Genomic DNA, 25,477 nt, shown 5'->3' on the forward strand with positions numbered 1-25,477 from the left:
TCCACTCCACTGCCACCGTTGGCGTGGTGGTTCAGCCGCACGGGGAGGAGTAGCATTGATTAAAGGTGGCGAAGTCGTGGTGTCTAGCCTGGTCCATAATTGCCTATTGGGAAGCACATTGGAAAGTTTTGGCACATGATTTTCAGTTATTTAACACTACAAGCCACGTTTGAAGTTTCTTCGTTGATATTTCTGTGGAAGTATCGGAAAAATCAAAGAAATATTAGAAAGGGGAGCGAAGTCTTCACAAGATATTGGAAAAACTCTTAAATTTTGACTAAAATTGACAAATTTCATCAATATTTTCGACATATCGATTAAATATTGACAAATTGACATATGACATTCCCTAAACTTTCATTTTAAATATTCATATTTTTTAGCAAATTTCCATTGAAGGCAACCGATATCGACATACTATCGATATGTTCACACAATTGTACATCGATATTTTCACAGATAGTTATATATTAAGCACCGCTTGTACGTAAAAGGTCTTAAATTTGAACGTCACCAAAGATGAACTTAAACCAAATTAATATAGTTACTGATTATGAGATTTAGCTCGCTCTCTCACCCGTTAGTGTAGATGATGTCGAATGTGTATAAAAAAAAACAATACAAAGCACTTACACGTGTCGTAAAGAGATTGGAACGATTTAGATGTGTTTTAATTTTAAAACCAACCATTCTTTATTGCATATTAATATAGATAATTAGTGATTAGTGGTGGCCTTTTTCTAATTAATTCATGTCACTATTAACTTTCTATGATTGGAAGCAATGAATTTGACGAATGTTTTAAACCTTGACTACCGTGCTTATCCATGTTGCATCAAATTAATCAATTTGCAACTTGGACCTTTTAATTTGAATTGATTTTTTTTATTTTTTTTATTTTTTTTTGAAAAACTTATTTATGAGCATTGAAAACTTTCCAAATCTAACGAAAATAAATAAGAGGAGAGATTGCATCAAATGAAAGTTATGCTCCTTTGAGTACTAGCGTGACAAGTGGCTTGAAAAGCTGCACAAAAATTGAATCCGACTATCCTCATTAACTCATCATGCTAGCTCATTTTAAATAAATCAAGGGTTCTAATTTTTCTTTGCACAAACTAAGGTCCTAGATTTCTTTGTCTTTAGGATCCAAACACTAAGGTCTAGAGAGGTTCCAAATTCATGCATGGCGATCTTATTCATTTTTTTTTTTTTTAAACTAACAATACCGGAGAAAGGACGAACCAAACACAGTACTTCGAATGTAAAGGTAAACACTCTATGCTAACTAGAAGAGTCTTGCACTTTGTCCACTTTTCAAAAGAGTAACGGATCGAGAAACGTATTGCCTAGCACATATACTTCTATTATCGATACATAGTTGTATGAGATAACGTATCAATTGAAAACATTACAGATATGAACGTTCATACACACAAAAACAGAAAAAGACGCATCTGATTTTGTATGTTGAAAACTTTTTATCTTACGGTCAAGATTTCATCACCTATTACATAATTGAGGAAGGATTTTCCAACTTTCCCAGAAACGTCATAGTGCACTCTAGCCAAACCAAGTAGGAAGAAACAACCTTGTTAGCACAACCGCACGCCGCCAAGAAGGACAGTTTTGACGTTCCGATTTCGACAAGTATTTTGCTGTTTTTCCGGTGGAAAAGTTTGTACTTGGTACTCAACCATTAAACTGCCCGCAAGTAAATAATTGTGCTGTTACTGACATGTCAATGTGATACATAATTACTTAAACTTTGCAATATATTAAAGGACGCATGATCATTAGGCGTTGTAGAAGTTTTCAGACCAGCTGGTGGTTTCACTACAACATTTTACTTTTTCGGCGGCAGCTTAGAAGACTTATAGAGGCATTGAAGCTTCATTCTGACTATCATTGAGTAATTCTTCAGCGCTAGAAATCGAACACAGAATGTGCTATGTGGAATACAAGTCTAAAATCATCCTTCTAACCCAGTGGTGGTTAAGGTGTTGTAGAAGTTGGCATGTTGGCTTATTATCTTCTTCCTAACCCAATGGTGGTTAAGGTGTTGTAGTTGTATCAAATACATATATACATATAATTGTAGTTGATCATCGATAATAACGGTATTAAATACATATAAATATCGTACCCCATCCCAAATTGCAAAACGTCTCGATTTGAGCTTTAGGCCAGCCCGAAAGATAAATACAGCATGAGTGAGACAAGGAGACCGCGTCTGGATGTTAACAGCGGGCACATGGCGCAGGTTAGGCAATCATAAATTCCCATGCTTTCATTTAAAATATTTCCACAAATTTGGACAATATACAAATAAATCCCAAGAATTTTTTTCAGAAAATCATCCCCTCAAATTTAGCATAATAAAAAGGAAAGGGGAAAATAACTTTGATTTGTATGTAAATTGTGTTCCCAGATTCCTTTACACAAGAAAACTAGATTTCATAAAAACCTAGATTTATGCTATAAAGTATAAACCCTACAAACCGAATGCACCAATCCCTGATTTTCCACCCCTTCACAGAGTTCAAATTTCATTGATTTCAGTGATTGGAGCAAAATTTTGTTCGTTTCCTGCAATACTCGATTCCCAGAAGCATATTTGGTCTTGCTTGTCACTTGCCAACTTGAAATTTTGGTTTTTGGATTCGAGAAAAAAAAAACGGAGTTTTTGGAAACGCTGAGTTCTGAGTGTTGTTTGAGTGCAATTGGGCAGCAGGGGAGCTTGCGATTCAGTGAAATTTGGGAGTGGCCCTTGATTCTGGGGCCGATTGGGTGAGTTGGGTTGTTGAAGTTTTGGGTTTCCGATCGAGAAAAAAATCTGGGTTTTTGGGAGATTTTTGAAAGATTGGGTTGGGATTGGGAGGACAAGGGAGATGAGAGGGGCACGTGAAGGTTTGGATCAACAATGACTGGAGGGTCATTGGGGATTCGATCAGGGAGTTATGGTTCTTTGGATAAACAGCTACACAACAACATCAACAGCATCAACGGAGTCTTGCCAATCCAATCTGCGCGTAAGCCTTCGAAAATGCTCAAGGAGAAGGAGAGGTTGTTCCACTGGATCTGCAAGTTTGCCGGCCGGAAGAAGGTTGGAATGCTGCTGCTCTGCCTCATCTCCGCCGCGGTTTTTGTCTGGGTTTTGTACGTTGGAAAAGGTTCGGCATTCGTTTTCCTGTGCATGCTTGATTCTTTTTATAAGTTAATTTGGTTCTGTTTGAGTTGTATCTGTTGATGAGGGTATTGGGTTGTTTGAGTTGATCCTAGTTGATTTGGATATAATTATTCTTCTGTGTTAGTTGATTGAGTTCGAATTTGAAGCTGGGGGAAGTGAATTGGGTCGAATGCTAGTTATCAATTGAGAGCAAAAGATTAGTCTTACCAAATTGATTAAGCTAGTATGACAGTGTGGAATGAATTTTCATCTGCATTAGTATTGGCTTCCTTATCTGGTAGTAAAAAAATCTTCTTTTAGTTGAAATTCCTCATACTAAGTTCATTTCTTAGACTAAAAGATGTTTCCTTGAGTAAGTAATATACGCTTATCTGCTCATACATAGGTGAAGACGGACAAGATGTTGTCAATGTCGGAAACATTAGTGTTAACAACAGCATCGCTTTAAGTTTTTCTGAATCCTCGCGAAAACATGGACCTCAAAGTAACAACATGACTTTTTTGCTGGCGTTGCCTCCTCCTCCTCCTGCTGTTTTTCTGGGTTACACTCTTCCTCCTGGACATCCATGTAATACATTCACTTTGCCTCCCCCACCAGCAGATAAAAAAAGAACTGGACCACGACGTAAGTTTCTACATTTTCTTTGTTTTTGGTTATGCTAGATTTTCCTCTTCTCTGGAATAAACTATTTTGCATTACTTAAACATAAAGATGGCAGGAATATTTGGCACTGAGATAGGTTAACAACTCGTGATGTTGCTGAGTTTTATTCCTTCTTTACTTTTCAGCTTGTCCAGTATGTTACCTTCCTGTGGAAGAAGCCATAGCCTTGATGCCCAAGGTCCCTTCATATTCTCCAGTTCTGAAGAATTTAACATACATTTATGAAGAAAATTTATCTAGAAAAACAGAATTTGGAGGCTCAGAGTTTGGTGGATATCCTACATTGAAGCAAAGGAGTGATTCGTATGATATAAGAGAGTCTATGACTGTGCACTGTGGGTATGTGTTTCTCCCTTTTTGCTTTACCTTGGTCAAGTTTTCTGTTTTTATGTTTCATACCTGATTTTTGTTTTTTGAATTAGTTAGTCTTATATTAATGAGCTTCCATTGGCCCTTCACTCATTTAAGTTTATTGTGCATTTTGCTTGACGGATTTGAGCATCAATCAGATTTGTTAGAGGAAGTAAACCTGGCCGCAACACTGGATATGATCTGGATGAGATTGACCTAAATGATATGGAGCAGTGTAATGGAGTGGTTGTTGCATCAGCTATATTTGGTAATATGCAGTATAATGTGAATTCAACTTTCTGTTACATATATATGGTGGATTCCTTATCAATTGAATTTGTTTTTATCAGGAAATTTTGATGAGATAAACCAGCCAAGGAAGATTAGTGATTATTCCAAGGAGACCGTTTGCTTCTACATGTTTATAGATGATGTGACAGAAGCTTACTTGAGAACATCTGGGAAAATGGGCAGCGATAGGAAAGTTGGTATATGGAGAACTGTGGTTGTGCATAACCCTCCTTACACGGATGGAAGGCGCACTGGGAAGGTAAGATTTCTAATTTTTTGCGAGCAAATTTTATCAACTCCAGAGCAGAGTTATCTTCGGAATAGTTACCTGAATTGGCTCCTTGGTTATGAATTATCTGTAGACAGGTGTTTATCATGTTGTGCCAGATTTTGATCTTAAGTGGACATTAAAATTATTTGGGAACATGTAAGATATCATTAAGCTTCTCTAAAAGGAACAAATGAGTACAGTGTGAATGGTTGTGTTTCTGTGCATTTAAATGTGTCACTAAGATAATGGGGCTTTCTTTGCAGAATGCTCTGTTTTATGTACATTTGTAGTACCTTGACATAACTTTGACGCAGATTACATCTTTTGCAGATTCCTAAGCTTTTAGTGCATAGGATGTTTCCTAATGCCCGCTTTTCCTTATGGATCGATGGGAAACTTGAACTTGTCGTGGATCCATATCGAATTCTTGAAAGGTATATCTGATTGAAAGTTTCACAAATATCTAGCCTTCTTAATTTATTTATAGGTTATTTTTTTCACCCAAAAAAAAAAAAAAAATTACAGCTTAGTCTTTCACTTTCTATCATGATAAATAGGTCTTCGTAATTTTTGTTTTTCGAAAATTACCCTTGATTATGGAATATCATCAGTGTAACATTTTGGCAAGTCTGCTTTGAAGAAACATCCAAATGCCCAGATGCAAAATACCACCATCATAGTAATGTTGTCAAACAAGTTCATTTGTAATATGATATCTTTTGTTCAATTTCCTGGTTACCTCTTTCAGATGCAATTTTGCAGCTTACAACCACGTCTAACTGTGGCACATTGAGATATTATCGTATGCTTTGCTTAACTTACAAAATCGCTTTCCAGTTAGTGCTTTGAGTCCTGAAAGCTGCTTTCCCCTATTTGACTGTCCTTTACGTTTGCCCCACCATTCACATTTGTGCGAGTAAAATCAAAATGATTCTCCGGAATGGATGAAACCCGCTGAAATACGACAAGATATTTGAGTCTTACTAAACTTATGTTAGATCCTGTCCATTTATGTACTCCTATCATTTGGATACGAAACATCAGATTGAAAAGCAATTGTGTACCCAGTACACGGAAGGGGCTTTGCTCTTTTACGCAAGCCTTATTCAGCCTGCTTTTACAAGCATTCATGCTGATACATCCTTTAAATTTAACCTATATTTCAGGTTCTTGTGGAGAAAGAATGCAACTTTTGCAATTTCAAGACATTATAAACGCTTTGATGTGTTTACTGAAGCTGAGGCAAATAAAGCTGCTGGAAAATACGACAATGCCTCCATTGATTTTCAGGTTGAATTTTACAAAAAGGAAGGTTTGACCCCATATTCTGAGGAAAAGCTTCCCATTACAAGTGGTAGGTGGACCTTCACTCTGTTAAAACATTTCGTGTATGTTTCGCTTTACTAGGTTTTCTTGTTTTGGTCTTGCTGCAGACGTTCCTGAAGGATGTGTTATAATAAGGGAGCATGTCCCTATCAGCAACCTTGCCGCTTGTCTTTGGTTCCATGAAGTTGATCGTTTTACTTCCAGGGATCAGATTAGTTTTTCCACAGTGAGAGACCACATTCGGGAAAAGACAAACTGGACTATCAATATGTTCTACGACTGTGAAAGGCGCAATTTTGTTGTTCAGGTACGCATGTATATGTTTTGGAAGTACGGGTTTTTTTTCCCTTGGGAGGGATGCATGGGGGTTTCTGGGTGCTATTGCATTTTGATTCTCTCTTTCTCATGTTCCTCGATGCATTTCGTGTGTGTTTTTCACTGTCTACAGAAATATCATAGAGATGTATTGGAACACATGGCTCCTCCTCTTCCTAAGGCTGTTCCTCCACCACCGCTATTACCACCACCACCGTCACCCCCAGCTTTAAGTAACGAACCACCAGTTAAACCATCAACCGAAACTTCACCCGAGAGCATTGTAAAAGCCCCAGGTAAGAGGCCTCCAAGGCGTGGGAGAGATAGAAGGTCGGGCTCCAGACGTCACCGCAAAATCGTTGCCGGTGCTAGAGACATTGATTCAAGTTAAAAATTTTGTTCAAGAAAGTTACATCATTCTTTAGACTCCCCCTTCCGGCGGCTGGGGCAGCGGTTACGGAGGATTTGTGCAAGATGAGAGTGTCCTAGCTCTGCTTCAACATGGAGCGGGTTTCTCCTCATTCTTTCTACCTTTTGGAATATTGTCTCAGTTTTTTTACTCAATTTTTTGTTGTATATATAGAAGTATAATTTTTCCAAATAAATTATGAAAAATATGGGTTGCTACCAAAATCTCCCTCATATGTAGTGGCCCATTTTGTCCTTTAATTACCATTGTACCCCCACCCAAAATTATATACTCGTCGATGTCTCTTAATTTGAAAAATCAATAAAGTTAAGAAAGTTACTGAATTAATCTACTTTCCTCCTCTCTTTCTTTATTTTTTTGCCTTTAATTCTTAATCTGAAAAGGTAAAAGATAAACAACATTTGTGTTTTTCTACTGTCAATCAAACATGTGGACACCAGTTAGTAAGTTAAGACAACGCACATCATATTCTTGAGCTCGTTTTACAATTTTATATTTGAAATTTTATTTCTATCAATGGTGGGGGTTTGGTTTCGAACAGCTAAAAAACAGAGATTCTTCAAGAAAACAAAAGCCCCTATCAAATTATCAATGTTGCAGCTCCAATTGGCTGACAGTCTGTAACAGAATCATTCTCTCTGTAACTATGCTTGAGCTGAGAATATTCAAATTGGTTCAAAATCTCAAGAAAATTACGCAAAAGAGAAGCAAGAGGATGATTCTTCAAAAATATCTTTCGACCCGTTTTTACCTTTCACACTTCCCTCTCAATTTTATCGAAACAAAAGAATTGAAAAAAAAATAAAAAACAAAAAGTTAGCATAAAAACAAATGTAAGGATATACCACCCAATCTTCAAACCGATAAGTGTTCTTATTTGTTATATGGTCAGCAAGTAGACAAGATGCTCTTATAATCTTTAGCTCAACCGAATTGAATCAGTAGGTCCCACCGTCCCAGTTGGAATCTGTCGGCACCGCTAGGATCTCGCCACGTTTCCATCCCAAGACAAAATGGACCCCATCCGGGTCCCACCGGACCCTTATCCAACAACAAAAGCAAGAACACATTTCTTTTCTCTCCTGAATTAAAAATTAAACCCAAAAAAGAAAATAAAATTTGAAAAACGTTATCAATTAATTATTTTTCTTCTTCACCTTCTTCCCAATTTCTCAGAAACCAAGGGTTGATCAATGTCATCGCCGGCCCCGACACCTCGATAACTCGATCCCAGCCGTCCGATTGATCGATGTCATCGCCGGCGCCGTCGTCGGCCTTCTTCGTCATTTGCCTCCTCCACTCCCTAATCGCCATATCCTGCGGAGCCCTCATGATGTTCTACATGACGGAGGTCTACACCTTCGGGCACGGGACCGAGACCGCCCAGAAGCTGATGGGGTCCACCCCCCACGACCAGCTCTTGATTCGGACCTGCGACTCCTTCTCCGGCCTCCTCCTCTTCGCGATCGGCTTCCTGCTGCTCATGGTCTCCTTCGTGAAAGATCGCGAGTTCCAGAGCTTCTTCGCCAAGGGGTGCACGGTGCTCCACGTTTCCATGGCGCTGTGGCGGTGCTACTTCGAGCGGCGGGTGGAGGACCTTGCCTGGGACTGGCTGAGGCAGACGGTCGGCGACGTCTTGCTGGCTGCGTCTTGGGTTTTCTTCCTTGTTTTCTCCTGGAGAGAAAAGTACGACTAAGCCCATCTTCTTCCTTGTTATTTACGGCTTCTTGTTTTGTTATATGTTGTTAATTTGCTTTTTGGTTCTGTTACATGTTAGTGGAATATTGGTCATCTTTGTTGTACATATTTACTTTTGTGGATAATCAAAGTTGAAACACATCATCCCTTGGTGGCCATTTTTGTTCATATTCCATGCAATTTTTGTTTATTCGAGCGATATTCTAATCTAAACGAAGCTGAAACTGCGGGAGGAAAATCAAGTAAAATCCGGACTTTTGTGTAGTGGGGCGAGTACATTGCTCTAGCTAACTTGGCTATACCCAGGTGTGTCGTTTTTGTTTATATTAAAGCATATGACTTGGTGACTGATAAAACATTGCCTTGAAGGCTCGAACTTATCAGCTGATGATCGTGAGCGTGTGTATCTTGAATCTTGAAGGCAGTTAAAATGTGTGGAAATTGGAATTTGGATTTACAGGAATTTAAAGGGGTTTTAAGTGGCGGAGTTTTTCGTCTCTGGCCGGTAGCTCTAGCCGTGATTGTATCTGCATAATCCTGATGCATTATGGTTTTTGTTGGAATTGTGCTATTTGGGATTGCAAATCTGCTTCTTCTCATGAACTGGAGTACTGAACTGCTAGAAATCTAGTTGAGGAATTACTGTTTGTTTGATTAACCTCAGATTGATATACTATTCGGCACTCCTCTGCACGTAACCCCTGGTTCTGAGCTTGGCAAGAGCAGCTGGTATGGTGATACTCCAGCCCTGCATCTGTTCCGAAGGTTTAAGTCGGCATTTCTTTGTTCAATCTCTTTCTCAATCCGCTTCATCTCCATTGAAAATCTGTAGAATGCCTCGGTGATCACCGTGTCAGCTGACCAGGTTGACAAGTCTTTTCTCCCCCCGATATATACCTCATCCGGTGAGTGCGTTGAAAGGATATCTATTATAGCCATGTACTTCGTTGCTTCAAATAAACCTGGCAGGGATGATAGAAAGTATTTCTGTGGATCCCTAATGAAAGCAGCATACTCTGGATCATGCTCCTGCGGCAATAGTCTCCGCATGTGTGGTGGGCGGTTCGGGACATACCCACCATATGGATATTGCCCATAGTTCAGTGCTGCGTGCTGTGCTGATGAGACCCAAATCATGGTGGTGAGGATGGAGATAAGATCATCTGGAGTTGAGAGTTTCGGCCACCAGCTAGCATGGTGAAGATCACCATGGCCTACATTGATTGACTCGTTGTACCACGCCTGGAGTTCTGCATCACAATGAACCACACTTGCATCAGGATAGTAGTAATCGACATAGGTCCGAACCAATGTCTCCATTGCCGACTATATGAGGAGTCCATCTGTTGCATAAGGGTAATCCTCGACCAGTAGAAGTATCCCGTGGACTTGGGTAGAGTCCGGTATTGCCATTCCTCTATGCAGAAATGATGATAAAGTTAGTAAGCTGTCCACTGTTGGAGATGAAGAATTTACAGTTCAGTGATGATAGAGATATAAATTGAGACAACTTCAATCAAACCTTCTGATGAGATCTGCAGGAAGGCCCTGAAGGTCAAAGCGCCACCAATCTCGATAAGCAGCAGCACAACTAATCTCCATGCTGTATCTACCGGCACTGAAATCAGACTCGATTATCCCTCCGGCATTGATGAGAAACTGACGGGCCATTGCATTTATCTTCAACGTGTAGCGCATGTGAGGACTGAGAAGCTTGTAAATTGGATGCATCACACTCAGCTGCCGGTGGGCTGCTATTATGAATGGCTCCATGCAGGCGTGAGTGCGTAACCTGGTTCAGTCATCAAGTTTCAGGTTGTGGCATGTTTGCATATTATCAAAAATTAAGGTAATCGGTGTGCGTACCAGTGGTGAACCAGTTGATGAACGCAGGCATCGTTGGAGCATACATGGACTTTACCGAGTTGCCAAAGCCAATTTGTTGTAGCATCAACTGGAGGAGTGAGAACCTGCTTAGATGGTGAAACTGAATTGGTTGCAGAAGAGCTGAGTTCTATAGCAATAGGCTTTAACGTTCCCATTGACGTCAAGAACAAAATTGTACGCGTTCCATAAGCTTTTCGATCATCGAAAGCGTTTATTTGGTCTAGAAATGGAAGGAAAATGTCATGATAGTCTAGTATGAACAGTTTGTTTTCTTCTAATGCCTGCGACACACAACCATGTATGCACTTCAGCGAACCTTTATTGTGTTTTATATGAAGTAATCCATGTCTTCCAACTATTTTTTCCTTCGTCGTCGTACCTGTTGTACGGACATGCCGTTGAGATGGCCTGTTATATGTTCCTCCTTGAGTGCCGATTCTTGTGAACCATAAATGGAGGGGTTCAATTTGTTTACAGGTGGGAAAACCGTGAGCCTTTCGATGCTCAGAGGGTTTATGCCGGCAATTGCTTGACGTCCAAATTCAGTCGTCTTCCAACCAAGAAGATGTTGCTCCTGAAATTGGAGGGAGATTTTAGAAACATTCATGGCTACATGATCACGTTCACTCAAATAAAATGATGCTTACGACATAACAATTTTGGACGTTCAAATCTGAGGAATTCTTGAACTTTGTTCAAAGGCTCTGGTGAAGACGTGTCTTTAAACAAACCAATTTTGTCTGAGGACCACTCGAAAACTTTGTTGCCGCCGGAAATGGTTGTAAGGGTAGGAATTATATGCCGGAGAATTCCCTTCAACTTCCCTAGCTCGAGAGCTTGCGTTTTGGACTCTTCAAACTCTTCGTCTCTCAGCACGTAAAATGCCGTCGATTCGTTTAACGACGACTCTATTTTCTCATCTGTTGCATAGACATGTATATCAAAACTACTCGTATAATATTGAATACCCTTTTTCGGCCCAAAACAATTGAATTACCCTTTTATTGTTTCAATAGGGAAATCAGTCTATGGTACTTGTGACATTGTCGATATTTCGTTTTGATGCTCTATCATGTAGATCGATATTTGGTAATCATGATAAAATATTGACAATGTACCATATACGTGCATTGGTATCTAGTACCAGTTAATCACTCTCCGTACCTGTACTGGTTGGAGGGCGTCCAGTTCGACAACGTCTAGGATACGGATTCTTGTGGCCTCCAAGAATTGGTCGGGAGAATTCAACTCCCTCAACTGGATTTCCTATGTCATTGTAGATGTCAGTCGTATATTCTATCAAATGGCATTCTAAGTCCTTTCCCATCAACCCTCAGCTGTTCTAGCTCCATCTCTCTCGGCTCTTTTAGCCCTGCTGGTGTCTCACTTGGTAGGTAAGCCTGCAAAATTACATTTACATATATCATACAAAGTCACATGACCTTGAGTTATACATGAATTTTTTGTGAAGAACATCTGCTCTTTAAACAGACACATAATGTATCGATACTATATAGCATGTTGGCTATAATGATATTGACACATTACCAGTAACATATATTGACATAAAGAACGGGTGTAAGTCGGACTAATGAGTATATGATTTATATATAAATATAATATATATCTTGGTATTGTAATGTGTGTCTCTGTGTATATATATGTATGTATGTACCTTAGTAGAGAAGAAGATTCTTTTTGAGGACCCATCAGCTTGTTGAACCCCAGAGTTGCAGTTGCAGGCAATATGCACACCACGTTCAATGTTGACGCTATCCAAATAAAACTCCTCCTCATATCTGTTACTCACTGTGATGGCTCCTGGCATCCCAAATTTTGAATCCACCATAAATTTAACTTGATAAGTGCTTTTCTGATCAGCACTTCTCAGTTTTAGATCCTTGGACCAATCTAGTACAGCTTCGTAGCTCAGTTTTGGCTTCGTTGATTCTTTGTTTGAAACAAGTACGGGAAAAAGCCAAAATGATGTTTCAACAAAAACAAACACATAAGAGAAAGAAAAGAAAATCCAAAATCCAAAATCCAAAATCCGCATCCCGAACAGATGCAATAGTAATTATTAATTTGTTAATCTGTGTTTGATCTCATATATCATCTTAAATAGTAATGCGTACGTTTGTTACGTAATTTAACCACTTGTATTCATTCAGGTGTGAAGCTTTATTTCAAAAGACGTATAAAACTAGTGAGGCTCACACATGAGATCAAGTAATAAGCTTCTTTACCTGGTTCAGTTTCAGTACTGACAAGCTGTAAAACAACATCCCGGTTGGCATGGTCATGGTTGCCGCCAAACCAGTGACGTATCATGTGTTGGATATTTGACTTCAGAGGTCTCCTTACAGTCACCAGCGCAGAGACCTCCAAAGCCATCACAGGCTTTTCTGCTTCATCAGCAACAACAGATGAGGAGGACATTGACATTGTTACCATTTATTGTCCCATTGCCGAGCAACACCACGACGACCAGCCGCCTCATCAACAGCAAGTCGGGCTGCGACAGCATCCTCCGTTTTGATTGTCTTCCTTTCTTGGAATCTCATTCTCTTTGTTGAAGGAAAGAGATTAATGGCAGAATAAGTATAATCCAGTGGACTTGAAATATTGTGAACATTGGGATTAAACATGCCCATGGTAATTGACATAACCATGTATATAAAGTTGGCCTGGTATATATTGGGTTTTGATTTTTAGGATTCAAATATTTTCAGTTACTATAAATTTTGATCAGCCTACCACATCCAACAACTATATATAGACCTAGCTAGCTAGCCTGGAAGTTCTGTTGGAGAATATGATCGCATATCGGGCATGACCTAATCTCAATTTATGTATATGTGTGGATATTACCTTGTCGACCTCCATTTTTCTTCGTTTACTAGTTGGAATTTGTTTTTTGTTGAAGAAAAGAAAACAATGGCGAAGAACAAAAGCTTGTTGTGTTCTCCTTAATTTGCCAAATTACATAGCACTATACATTGAGAACGGAGATGTTTAAGTTGGATCAATCTTCTCTTTGTTTAAGCAAAAAAATGATAAGAGAGATTAGAGATGCGGGAAACAAAATAAGATGAAAAATACCTAACATTTATGTACGATTGGTCTAGGCATTAGTCTTCTCATGTGTGGTGGGCGAGTTGGGACGTAACCACCGTATACGGCCAAAGTTTAGGGCAGCATGTTGGGCGGATGTGATCCAAATTATGGTAGTGAGAATTGAGATTAGGTCATTTGGGGTTGAGAGTTTTGTCCACCAGCTTGCATGGGAAAGATCTGCATACCCTAACTTGATCGACTCGTTGTACCATGCATGGGAAAGATCTGCATGCCCTAATTTGATCAACTCGTTGTACCATGCAAGAGAATGTGACATATTAAGTTATCAGATTGTCAGACTGAATAATTAATTTGATGAAATTTGTTCATGTAGTTAGAGTTCGGTCAGATAACGTAAAAGACGTACATGTTTGGCAATAAAAAGACATAGTTTCCGAACCTTCTAATGAGATCTACCGAAAGGCCTTCAAGGTCAAAGCGCAACAATCTCGATAAGCATCACAAACTCCATGCAATATATTTGCCAGGAAGTGAAATTAGACTCGAGCGTGGCTCCAGCGTTAATGAGCTCCTGACTCCAATGCATTTACCTTCAAGGTGTATCGCATGTGAGGTTTGAGAAGCTTGTAGATTGGGTACACTAAACTCAAATGGTAATGAGCATAATTCTTTTTTTTTTTTTTAACAAACGATATTATTTACATCAAAGGGATGGAGGTGAGCTTATTCTCACAATGGGTTAGCAATAATGTGGTTCAAATTTGCCTTTGGCGAAAATCGAACATAAGATCTCTCACTTACAAGTAAAGAGAAATACAATTAGACCGTAATACTAAGTGACATGAGCATAATTAGATGTAAAGATTATAACTAGATTTATGTTAAAACTATGAGCCTATATATAGAATAGGATGGGCAAGGGGCATTGGTTAGATTCTTCCTTCTATCAGTATCGCTAGTGTCGAGAAATAAAATAGTAGTATGGTCTAGAATTATAAGACAAGATAACCATGTAACACGTTTAGCATATTCTCAACACTGGCCGTAGAGAACAGTACTCGATTTAAATCTTACTGTATATCATGCATGCTCTTAGTATACTAACTTGTCTCCCTCTGTTTTCAGCAAAGAAACAAAGAATAACTTACATGTAACAGGTTCACCGTCATCTTGACATCCCAATCTAATAACGCTGTATCTGTGGAGATAAATTTATGCACGGCAGTGTATTATTCTACATGTAAGTTGTCATAGAACGAATAACAAAAATCAAGCACGACCAAATAATAATCATGGCGTTGTATAATCCTCCATGTTCTCTTCAAACTATAAAATACGACTACACTCATAATTATAAGGCCTGAAGACCTTTTTTCAGTATACAACTCAATGCAACCAAGAACTGATCCCAACAGGGGAAGGCACTAACCTCGTGAAAAAAGAAAGCTCTTCATTCCTCAAGAACAAAAACCCGAAACAAAAACAAAAATCGAAATGTCGGAGGGATTATCTAAAACATAAGAATGAAAATGATTAATCGAACTATCGAAGTATTAGAATTCTGTGGTTTTCATATCATAGAACAATGCAATAAAAACTAATACCGAACAATGTCCTGAAGGCAATCGAAAAAGTGAGTGATGTTTATCTTCTCTTTTCCGGAGTAGATAGCCTCGGCAGAGCCTCCTTGGTCACCCTGGGCTGCCATCTCAATTAACATGTAGAGCTTCTTGATGGGCATCTAGAGAGTGACATAGATGAAAGTCGGACATTAACAGTGGAAAACTAAAAAAAAAAAAAAAAAAGAAGAAAAAAAAATGAAGGGCTGAAGAAAATTAAGGATGTCAAAGTTTACATCATTCAGGGCCTCTGCAGCCGCATCGATGTCTTCATCAGCAAAAACATTCAACTGGGCTAGCACCTACAATTAGAAAAATGCCAGGAAATTAGGATATACGTACGAAGTTCAAAGTTTAACAGTTTACAACATATTTGCTCTAACATCATGATAGACATTCACTGAATCATATTTGGAAGGCCAGGACATTCACTTACCAACAACGTTAAAACAAAAAAAGCTGAAAATGTAAAGCTGAAAAAATAACCAAAATGGAAACAAAAAGTATCGTTACCTTCTTTGCATCCTCCGTCTTTAGTGTGGGTACATTGTAAGTGACTGAAAAGGTATCACAAAAGCCGATTGAATCTAAGAAACCCAATTCACTTGTTGTTCCAAATACCAGAAGTTTTTTCCCCTGAAGAGGAGAGGTTAAAAACAAATATTATGGGCATCCAAACTCCATAATCTTCAGAGATGCAAAAAAAATGTAATCACGTTCCAAAAAGTATGGCATTGTATAGACTCAGCTAACAGATATCCTAACAGGTCTTTAATATTCAATAAGTCGAGGATAAATGATGAACCTTTGGAGGGAGGCGCTTAAGTAGGACCAAGAGTGTTTGAGATATTAAATTGGAAAACCTTGGACCAATAGGAACATACTCCAGTAACCTGCAACGCAAATTAAAAATAACAATTTATTCAAGATAAATGGTTGTTAAAGATTTTCGGAGACAAGCCACGATGAGTCACAAAAGTCAATTAAACTTAAAGCAGCAGTAATTACCTTTCAATATCATCTAGGATAATGATGCTCAATGGTGACTTGTATGCATCCTCGAAAACCTATTCAGGAAATAACAGAAATTTAAACAAAAAAAAAAAAAAGAAGAAGAGATAACTATATCGATAAGGCTACATTCATCCATAGGCGTGTGTATACACGAGGATTTTCAGTAAACAAACAGATCATCCCAGAATACTGAATAATTTACAATAGTTGGGAAGTTGAATATTTGAGACATGAAAGTGACATCTCTATAAGCGATCAAGAAGACAATACAAACCTTTACAATTTGTGCGCATTTGGTGCTCTCATGAAGACCAATCATTGTCTCAGCCGAGACCTATCCAATTAAAAATTAAAAAAAATTGTAACAGGAATAAAAAGAATATTGATTATTTGACGACTGCAAATTCTTGAAAAGCACATAAATATGTAAAGTGAAACAAATAATAAGAGAGCTTACAATCTTGACGTAGGGAAAATCACTGTCGATGCCAACAGTAGCCGCTAGTGCAGATTTACCACTGTCCAAGATGGGTAAAGTTCAGAATGCTCAAAGTAAACAAAAAGCAAATGAAAATAGGATAAAAACGCACACAACCATGTATACCTGCCACTCGGGCCTTCCAGAAGGCATGTAACAAGTGGGCTTCCTTTGCTCAATTTAACTTGCTCCACTAGTAATATAGCTCTTTGATAAATGTGCTTATGTCGATCACCACAATCCACCATGCCATTAAGTCTAGAAATCAAGTGACAAAACCATGAGAAAATAAAATATAAATAAAAATTTTAATAGGTTCCAGATTGGCTGCAGACTTCCAAAAAACGCATGACTTCATTTTAAAACCAGAGTCAAGATTTCTGTACTTTTACCAGGGCCAGTGCTTGCTAGCTTGGTGTAATTTAATACAATGACGAAATTAGATAAATAGCCACCACATTTCCTATTACTCCATAGTTCTGAAGTATAATCTGAAGCCATACCTGCATCTTTGAAGGTCATCAGTGGAGGCTCCAAATGCAGGTACAATTTCTTGAAGTGCATGTAGAAAATCATCCATAGTAACCTTAATACTCTCTTCATCCACTGGTTTGGTAAGATCATCCAAACTTAGTTGTCTATTCAGAGCAAATGATACTGCACTTTTAACAACACCTTCAAGTTCTGCACCACTGTAGTTTTTCGTACGAGCAGCTGCAAACATGAAAGATATAAGAAAAGCCCTTCATCTCCTTCAAGGATACGTAGGTATGGTTCAAATTATTGTCAGGATTCTTAAAGTTTCATGCATTAACAATTTGGAACATTAAACTATCAAAGAATATTCCAATCTCAAGGTCATTGATTTTTCAAAACATTATACCCCTACTCAGCCTAAGTAAAAAAGTCTTACTGATGTTACAACTTTTAAGAAACAGAGGAATTGAATAAAAGGTGAAAGAGTAGGAAACTTTTTATATGTAGTGATGTAATCTTATGCATATGCCAAGACTACATCCAAGTAACAGATTAATAAGGATCTGGCAACCATGTCAGTTATGCACATACCAAGCTCTTGGAGGTTTACATCCGGGGAAAGAAAAGAGCTCTCCTTCATCTTGTTTGTATGAATATGAAGAATCTGTACACGACCATTTTCATCAGGAAGGCTTATCTCAATTTGAACTTCCAGACGTCCTGGCCTACAAACAAGAAAAAGACAAAAATTAGATGTTTACTAAACATGTTGTGAAAAGGGTTTAGAGAGAGGAGCACCTCAAAAGGGCTTCATCAAGCAAATCCTTTCTGTTAGTCATCCCAATAAGCAAAACATTATTGAGAGACTCCACGCCATCAATCTGAAAAACAAGCAGTTTCAGACATATTGATGAGATCGCTTAGGAACACAAATACAATACTGGCCTAGAAAAGTTTGTTAGTTTTTGCACGACTTAATAATCACAATTGTAAATTTCACTAACCTTCGTTAGTAACTGGTTCACAATACTGTCATGAACCCCGGTACCATCTCTAGTTGATCCTCTTGACTGTATTGCAGAATAAAGCATGCGTTATTGTAAATAGCATAAAGTATGAAACCTTTTGATCCAACTGAAGCTATGCAACTGTGATAATGAAGGATTTGGAGGTTATACAATACAGAAGAAACAAAAGTAGGTGAACAAGGAATCTTAGTAAATAGCATATAGTAAGAAATCATTATACCTTACAAATAGCATCAATTTCATCAAAGATTATCACATGCAAATCACTCTGGTCTCCTGGGGAATTAAGGACATAATGACATTAGAAATTATTGAAAAACCAACCTAAGTGCACTTGACACACACACACACACACACGCACGCACATCCCTTACCGCGAGCCCTTTGATCATTCTCGGCATCAGCAAATAGATCCCTAACATTTTTCTCAGTTTCACCAACGAACTTGCTCAAAACTTCAGGGCCATTAACAATCTAGCACAGTTCACAAAAATATAAATATCATCAATTACCCTGCAGTAATATTAATAACTAACCTATATAAGGATAAGTTGCATATCCAAAATCATTCAGACATGCTCAAACAGCTTTGGAACTTTAAAATAATGTGCTAGCATCAAAATAATGTGTTAAATCATGATTCGGCATGGTTAAATGTTTACAGCTGGCAGAACTTAATCGATTCATTACCTAAGCCTGTTATGAAAAATGAGAATACACGATTGTTACAATAAGTACCTAGTTCTTAATTTCGTCTCAGTTTCAACTTTCACATGTCATCATTTGGTAAGTTTTATTTGAAATTACAGCTGAAACTTAGAAAAGTAATCATTCAAACATTCATAAATTCTCAACTGTCCAGACCAATGAACAGAACAAATTCTTAGTCCTAAGAGAATTGAGTCAATTGACAACTCTCAGAAATTTGATTATTGAAAAAAAGGTGTATCAAGCTCCAAACCTTTGGTTCTTTCCCGTTCAACATCTTTCCAATTTGACGAGCCATGAGAGTTTTTCCAGTGCCAGGTGGCCCATAAAGCAGCATACCCTTTACATGCTTGATCCCTAATCTGGAACATCAAAGTCCTTCCGTTAAGGAGCGCGGTAGATATACCAAAAAGATATCAGTGCAGTTTGAAGAATTAGTTATCTTACTTATTTGTCACGTGAGGAGGGAATACACGGGATGCAAAAGCTCTTCGAAATATATCTGCAAACTCAGCACTTAAGCCACCAATTCCAAGTGTTTCAAGATTAAACTCCTTGTGCCTGAAAATGTTGCTACTTGCAGCTTCACGCTGATTTACGATCTGGAGAATACAATTTAGAATATCAAATTTCAATATTTACTATTTAAAATGTTCTCCTGAAAATGGCCATCATATCGTGACTCTGATATATGCGGCTAAAAAAAGTGATCAAAGGTACAAGCACAAAACTCATTGGTCATTGCAAGACCTTCTCGACCAAGTATGAAGTGAGTCAACCAATTTAATATATGATTTTGTTTTTTCCTATTGTAAACACATGGTCATGAAAAACCTATAATGATAAGTTGATAACTATTACCAAATACATGAAGTTACTTTTTCTGAACATAAAATAAGGATCTATTTAGCCTGCCTAGACAGTGATACTAAAATATGTCATACAGTCCTTTCCAACAGTTAAAACTAATTGGTCTGACATAATTTGACAATTTATAGGAATAAGTAAAGATTAATATCAAAATCTCACCTTTATTCCACTTGCATTTGATGTCTCGAAGATGAAATATGTATCATTGACAATCATCCCTCTTTCAATACCATTGTTGGACTTTTCTTGTCCCTCTACTGCTGCTCGATTGACAGTAAAAATGTAGTTAATCCCGTGAAACTCAAATGATACTCTTTGTCCAGCCGTCATGACCTGCACATAATAAGGCCCAATCTTTCAAAAACTCATGACCCTCAGTATAAGTAATATATACTGATAGGAAAGGGGGAGAGGGGGGGGGGGGGGGGAGAGGGGGGGGGGGGGAGAGGAACTGAATGAGAGAGGATCAAACAAACAAATCAGGAAATAAGAACACAGCTGATTTTTCAAGCAAAATATAGCTGAAGTTTGCATCTATTTTAATTGAATTAGTACTTGACCGCCACGGCCTAACCAAAACAATTTAGCATGAGTTGGTTTTATTCTTTCCTTAATTTAATAGTAAAATTCATACACGCATTCAACCGATAAGCAATCTTCATTTAATGATATACGTAATCAATTCGGTAACCTGCCTTCAGAAGATCATGTTAGAAATTAGAACAACATTGGTTTCATTATTTGGTCAGCGGGTGTGCATATAAGCATATGCATACGATCCACAATAAAGCCATAACAAGCATGAAGAACAAGTTACCTGGTTGATAAATCTTTTTTTAAGTTGGTCCGACAGACGAACAGCATCAACCTACAACACAATGCGGAAGCTCTTCAGAATTCCCAATGCTTTGAATGGCATTTGTATTTCTAAACAATAAAGTAAAATTCAAATCAATATGCAAATACCTGTTCACTCTTAGTGCCCTTTTTCACAAACTCCAAATCCAGCGTGAGCAGCGCCAGATTGAAATCCTCCGGCGGGACAAACCTAAATTAGGGATTTCAAAAACACAATTAGAAACCTGAAAAAAGATCGAAACCTCAGCTCCGAGCCAGTGATCCTTTAATTGATTGAGGGCCTGACTAACCTGCTAACGGAGACTGAATCGCCAGTAGAAACCCTAGCATGCCGCCGTTGGATTGCGTTTAGCGCAATGTGGCCGCTCTGTATGCTTGGATGACCAGTTTCTTTCAATTAAGGCCACCAAAAACACAATATAAAATTCACACCAACTCCAAGCAATTGAATTTTCAAAAATTCGAACAAAATTGTAACAATTTCACAATTAATTATAATCAAATTAAAGAAAAATCGAACAAAAACGGTGTGATCGAGTATTGACGGATTGCAGGGAAAAATTGTATGAAAACTGTAAAGATAATCAGAAATCGTGAAGATCAAAAGGATATGAGACGGTGAGGACGAAGGATTCGCCGACGGAGGCTAGGTTGAGCTTGGTGCCGGGGATGGCGAAGTTCTGGAGATCGGCGGGGGAGCAGTAGGCGAGATTGGTGAGAGCGAGTTCTGCAGCGGGGGTGTTGGTGACGGTCATCATCACCCCTGGAGGAGAGGAGGAGAAGCCGAACCGGCCGGCCATTTTTTGATCGGAGACGGAGAGAGATCTTGGTGGAGGTTTCTGGTTCCTTTGGTTGTAAGAAATGGAGAGGATGAAGTTTCTTTGAATTTTTTTTTGCTTAGATTGGAAGGAGACGATGAACTTTGAATTTGTGGACTTTTGTGTTTCTGGTGGCCCAAATAAAAGCCCAAAACGACAGCTGGATTTGATCGAACTTTGTCGGTCCGTTTAATAAGCCTGTAGCCGAATCCCAAATGTTAGGGACCAATTGTGTGCCATTAAAAATAGAATTTGAGATCCTCTCCACATTTCGCAATCCGAATCCGACAGATTGAATAATTTAGATATCGGATTACTCATTTTAAATCTTACGATCCCTATTAGTTCATCTTTGGCCCACCTTACAAAATACAAGTGATTGTATCTCTCTCTCTCGAACTGTCAGTACGTCGGTTTCGGACTGCAAGATTATGAGATGATCTGAATTTAAAAATGAGTAACAGAGGACTGATGACACATTTGAACCAATTATGTGCTTTTAAATGAGTAATGCTAGGTAAAGCATAACTTATAAAATTCGGTCTAAATAGTTGATTTCTAAAATAATGTTAAAGAGATTAAAATTTTTAATCAAATTTTAACGCGTTTTTAATAACTCTTCTGATAAAACTGCTTCTTATAAAAAGCAATGAAAAATGTTAAGGAAACTTTCTCAAAATGATACTCTTCTTGAATTTTTCGTTACTTTATATTTTTAGCACAATATGTTATAACGATAGAATAAAAATTATGTAAAAAAATATGAGGTGACGGGGGATCTTCCGCTCTTGGAGAAATTTTCAGTTGTGACGGGAATACAAGTGGTACACCACGTGTTTTAATAATAATGGAGGGAAATTTTATTTTTTAAGTTATTAACTTTTTAGTACACACATTCTACTATTTATTTAGTGACATGTGACGATCAGACTAAAAAATCTCTCCCACTATTGAGAGATTCTCTTACCAAATCCCTCGAAGCAATTTGCAAATTCCAAACAAAACCCCCAATGACCAACCTGAATATCGGCCACCTCAAAAACCCCAAACTGAAACGAAAGCTTAAACCCTAGCCCCGAGAGGCCGAAGCCAAGATAAAAAACGCCCAAAATTCAAAAACCAAGGCCAGCATAACGACGTTCATGGCGACCCGACGGCCCCTCCAAGCTCTGACCCGCCACGCCTCCGCCCTCTTCTCCAAAAACCCTTCATTCCACTCCCTCCCAACCCCACCTCCCCTCCCCATCTACCAACCCCTCAAAACCCTTACCTCCAATTTCTCTCTCATTTTCTCCAACCCCGATCCCACTCGCTCGCTTACCCGCCATTTCTCTTCGAAACCCCGAATCGGCGACGTAAATGAAGACAATGAGCACTGTGACGAAGATGAAGATGAAGATGAAGATGACGATGAAAGTGAAGGAGTTGGGGACAGTGAGGACGAGAGTGCGTACCGCTGCAGCGGTTCGAAAAGAGAGTATACTCCAGAGGAGAAAGAGGTGGAGGCTGCTGCCATTGGGTACCAAGTGATTGGGCCGCTTCAGAGGTCTGATCGGGTTTTCAAGCCCTATGAGCCGGTTTTTGCCGTGGTTCAGGTTCGTGTGTAGTGGATTATTATCTTTCGGCGTTGAATGAGACTGTTGGATTTGTAGAATTGGGTTTTGATCAACGTGATTTTGTGTGTTGTAGGTGGGTTCACATCAGTTCAAGGTTAGCAATGGGGACTGCATTTTTACCGAAAAATTGAAATTCTGCGAAGTGAATGATAAGGTCGGTACAGATAAATTGTTGTGGGTGTGTATTTCGGTGTCACGATGACATTGTTTGTTGTAGACATGTGTGAACTTTATGAATTGATCTGGTATGTTATGGGCTTACAAGTGGAAATGAATACTTTGGTGAGATCTTAGACTAGGAAGATGAAAACTTTGCACCGGTTTTGGTAAATATACTAGACTAGGAAGATGGTTTTGTGATCAGCATTGAGGGCTACCTTAGTTCGAAGTACTAAAATTTTGATGTTATTTCTTTTCCATTGGTGTTCGATTTATATCCATGCCCTCAAGAGGGCAAGTCAAACTAGCAAACTTACATTTGGTTTTTGTTGTCTTTTGATTCTATCCTTTCCGAGTTGTTTTGTAATAGGTCTCGAGATGTCTATTTCAGAACTTAGCAAAGTATACGAAATGAGGGCCTTTTTGAAGATCAAAGTCTTGTATTATTTCATAAATTTTTGGTAGATGCAGTCTTTTAATTTCATATATGAACTCAATTGTTTGTTCTTTTGAATGGTTGTCTATTGCAGTTAGTATTGAACAAGGTTCTCATGCTGGGTTCAAGCAGTCAGACAATAATCGGTAGGCCCATATTACCAGACGCAGCAGTTCATGCCGTTGTTGAGGAGCATGTAAGTGTGACACCACAGCATTGTTTCTCTTTTCTTACTCTGTGTATGCGAGTGTCAGTGTGTATGACCTGGGTTTCAATGGAAGATTTCTTTTTGCTTGAGGGTGGGGAAAAACCTATGTGTCTAAAGAAACTAAATTTTGAAAGAAAAAGGGTTTAGGGGTTTAGAAAGCAAACTATAACTTTTCAATTTTTTTTTAGAAACTCTGCTTCTTAAACTTGCAATGCGGAAGAAGAAAAAGGTCATTGTTGTAATCAAGCTGCATAACTTGTATACCATGCGCTAATGTAGTGTATCACATATTGTTAATTTCACCAAATTCTTTATGGCCGAAAATAGTGGGATAAGAATTTGACTCACACTTTACAATATATATACTTTGTTTCTCTTCAAATTAGGAGTTTATATTTGTATTGTTCCTTTTTCTCATCTCAGGCATTAGATGCAAAGGTAATTATATTTAAGAAAAAGAGGAGGAAGAATTACCGTCGAACCAAAGGACATCGCCAGGTAGTTATTTTCAGAAATCCTTTGTCCGAACAGTCACAATTTCTTGTCTTAGTACAATGATTATCATTTTTCTTGGCGTCTCTTTTCAGGAATTGACTAAGTTGAGGATAGTTGATGTTCAAGGGATTGAGAAACCAGAGCCTGTAGTCACTGAAAAGCCTTCAAAGGCACCTGGAAAGAAAACGGAAAAGGTTGCAGTCGCTGCTTAGGATAGACGTTCACCATCGCTGAACATTAGCAATAATGGCACTCCGTTCATAATGCTGTGGTTTTACGGTGAGCACGATCAGATTCCTCTGTTCCTCCATGCACATTTTTGGATGTCATTCAAAATAGAAAATTTAGAACCGAACCCGGGGGTAGTTGTTGCAGGATTTGTGTCACAAATCTTTGCCATTCTGTATTTAGAAGTGCAAAGTATGAAAAACCCTGAGCTGATTGAATCAGTTTTGTTCCTCATGGTCTTAAGTAATATTTCCTTCGTGCTTGGTCTTGACTCTTGGAACACGTGAACGATGAACCACGAGAGCGTTTCTTGCACAATTTCTTGTACGGAATGTAGCTGTTTTGTTCTCGTGTCATATATGGATGTTGATCGAAACTTAGATTGAATCGAAAGTTGTAAGTTTTATTGGTGGAAATTAAGATTCAAGTCGTATCCTTTTTTTCAGTTGAATGAAGAGTATGTGAAACACTAAGCTAATACCTTTTTGCAGCGTTCACTTTTTGTTAATGTGTGATTTGTTTTTGGTCAACTTGCGGTACCTTGATAGTGGTTTCTAATTTGGACTAGTACATCCATGATCCACCAACATTAAAAAAAAATAAAATAAATAAATCACTAAGGTTAAACTATCTTAGTCCATTAATTTCCGAGCTACGTGGCACTTTTGGACCTTTTCGGACTAATAGATATGTACATCATTTTTTACTTTTCATATATTTTTAATTTCCGACTATCAGATTAAATAAATTGAAAATATTGAATGACAAAAATTAATGAGTGGTGTATGAGAAGTAAAAAAGGGGTATGTGGATATCACATCCTAATATGTTTTATGTTACATCAATTCAAACTTTGTTGATCTCTTCAGTTGTGACCTTATGATGTAATCAGATTCTTCAGTCTAATTGTTGTATATTTCTATGTTGAAGCTAAATATATGGCAACCAAATTGGGAAAGGATTG

The 25,477-nt window shown here is 38.3% G+C and overlaps 4 protein-coding genes and 1 pseudogene across 7 annotated transcripts; 3 read left to right on the top strand and 2 right to left on the bottom strand.

Moving 5' to 3' along the window:
• Nucleotides 1–2,153: 2,153 nt before the first annotated feature.
• LOC137728681 (probable hexosyltransferase MUCI70) lies at nt 2,154–7,161 on the top strand. 2 transcript variants are annotated; one of them, XM_068467415.1, is made up of 10 exons: nt 2,154–2,263; nt 2,563–3,173; nt 3,576–3,815; nt 3,980–4,193; nt 4,364–4,473; nt 4,556–4,755; nt 5,098–5,201; nt 5,934–6,121; nt 6,201–6,400; nt 6,542–7,161. In XM_068467415.1, the coding sequence occupies exons 2-10, from the start codon at nt 2,924–2,926 to the stop codon at nt 6,797–6,799; spliced, it is 1,764 nt and encodes a 587-aa protein (XP_068323516.1). In that variant the 5' UTR covers nt 2,154–2,263; nt 2,563–2,923; the 3' UTR covers nt 6,800–7,161. The 2 variants fall into 2 exon arrangements, with proteins under 2 accessions (XP_068323516.1, XP_068323515.1); XM_068467414.1 differs by lacking the exon at nt 2,154–2,263 and having other exon boundaries at nt 2,277–3,173.
• A 691-nt stretch (nt 7,162–7,852) lies between these two features.
• LOC137727431 (uncharacterized) lies at nt 7,853–8,694 on the top strand. The gene has a single exon (XM_068466294.1). It carries the CDS (start codon nt 8,088–8,090, stop codon nt 8,532–8,534), a length of 447 nt encoding a protein of 148 aa, XP_068322395.1. The 5' UTR covers nt 7,853–8,087; the 3' UTR covers nt 8,535–8,694.
• Nucleotides 8,695–8,838: 144 nt separating this feature from the next.
• LOC137727429 (linoleate 13S-lipoxygenase 3-1, chloroplastic-like) lies at nt 8,839–13,465 on the bottom strand (annotated as a pseudogene).
• Nucleotides 13,466–14,466: 1,001 nt separating this feature from the next.
• On the bottom strand, nt 14,467–21,482 carry LOC137727430 (vesicle-fusing ATPase-like). 3 transcript variants are annotated; one of them, XR_011067798.1, is made up of 23 exons: nt 21,166–21,482; nt 20,844–20,939; nt 20,662–20,743; nt 20,513–20,563; nt 19,855–20,028; nt 19,273–19,427; nt 19,079–19,187; nt 18,492–18,591; nt 18,338–18,393; nt 18,094–18,159; nt 17,888–17,970; nt 17,681–17,814; nt 17,116–17,326; nt 16,739–16,870; nt 16,592–16,652; nt 16,409–16,468; nt 16,129–16,187; nt 15,926–16,013; nt 15,634–15,756; nt 15,357–15,422; nt 15,106–15,242; nt 14,931–15,011; nt 14,467–14,699 (listed from the first exon to the last, which is right to left on the bottom strand). XR_011067798.1 is itself a non-coding variant. In XM_068466293.1 (22 exons), exons 1-22 carry the CDS (start codon nt 21,351–21,353, stop codon nt 15,008–15,010), a joined length of 2,235 nt encoding a protein of 744 aa, XP_068322394.1. In that variant the 5' UTR covers nt 21,354–21,482; the 3' UTR covers nt 14,786–15,007. The 3 variants fall into 3 exon arrangements, 2 of the variants coding, with proteins under 2 accessions (XP_068322394.1, XP_068322393.1); XM_068466293.1 differs by lacking the exon at nt 14,467–14,699 and having other exon boundaries at nt 14,786–15,011; XM_068466292.1 differs by lacking the exon at nt 14,467–14,699 and having other exon boundaries at nt 14,786–15,242; nt 21,166–21,481.
• A 901-nt stretch (nt 21,483–22,383) lies between these two features.
• Nucleotides 22,384–24,920, top strand: LOC137729805 (large ribosomal subunit protein bL21m-like). Its single transcript, XM_068468839.1, has 5 exons — nt 22,384–22,966; nt 23,061–23,141; nt 23,677–23,778; nt 24,214–24,288; nt 24,378–24,920. The coding sequence occupies exons 1-5, from the start codon at nt 22,514–22,516 to the stop codon at nt 24,495–24,497; spliced, it is 831 nt and encodes a 276-aa protein (XP_068324940.1). The 5' UTR covers nt 22,384–22,513; the 3' UTR covers nt 24,498–24,920.
• Nucleotides 24,921–25,477: the final 557 nt, after the last annotated feature.

This window comes from Pyrus communis, chromosome 3, assembly GCF_963583255.1.
Source record: "Pyrus communis chromosome 3, drPyrComm1.1, whole genome shotgun sequence".
Classification (NCBI taxonomy): Eukaryota; Viridiplantae; Streptophyta; class Magnoliopsida; order Rosales; family Rosaceae; genus Pyrus; species Pyrus communis.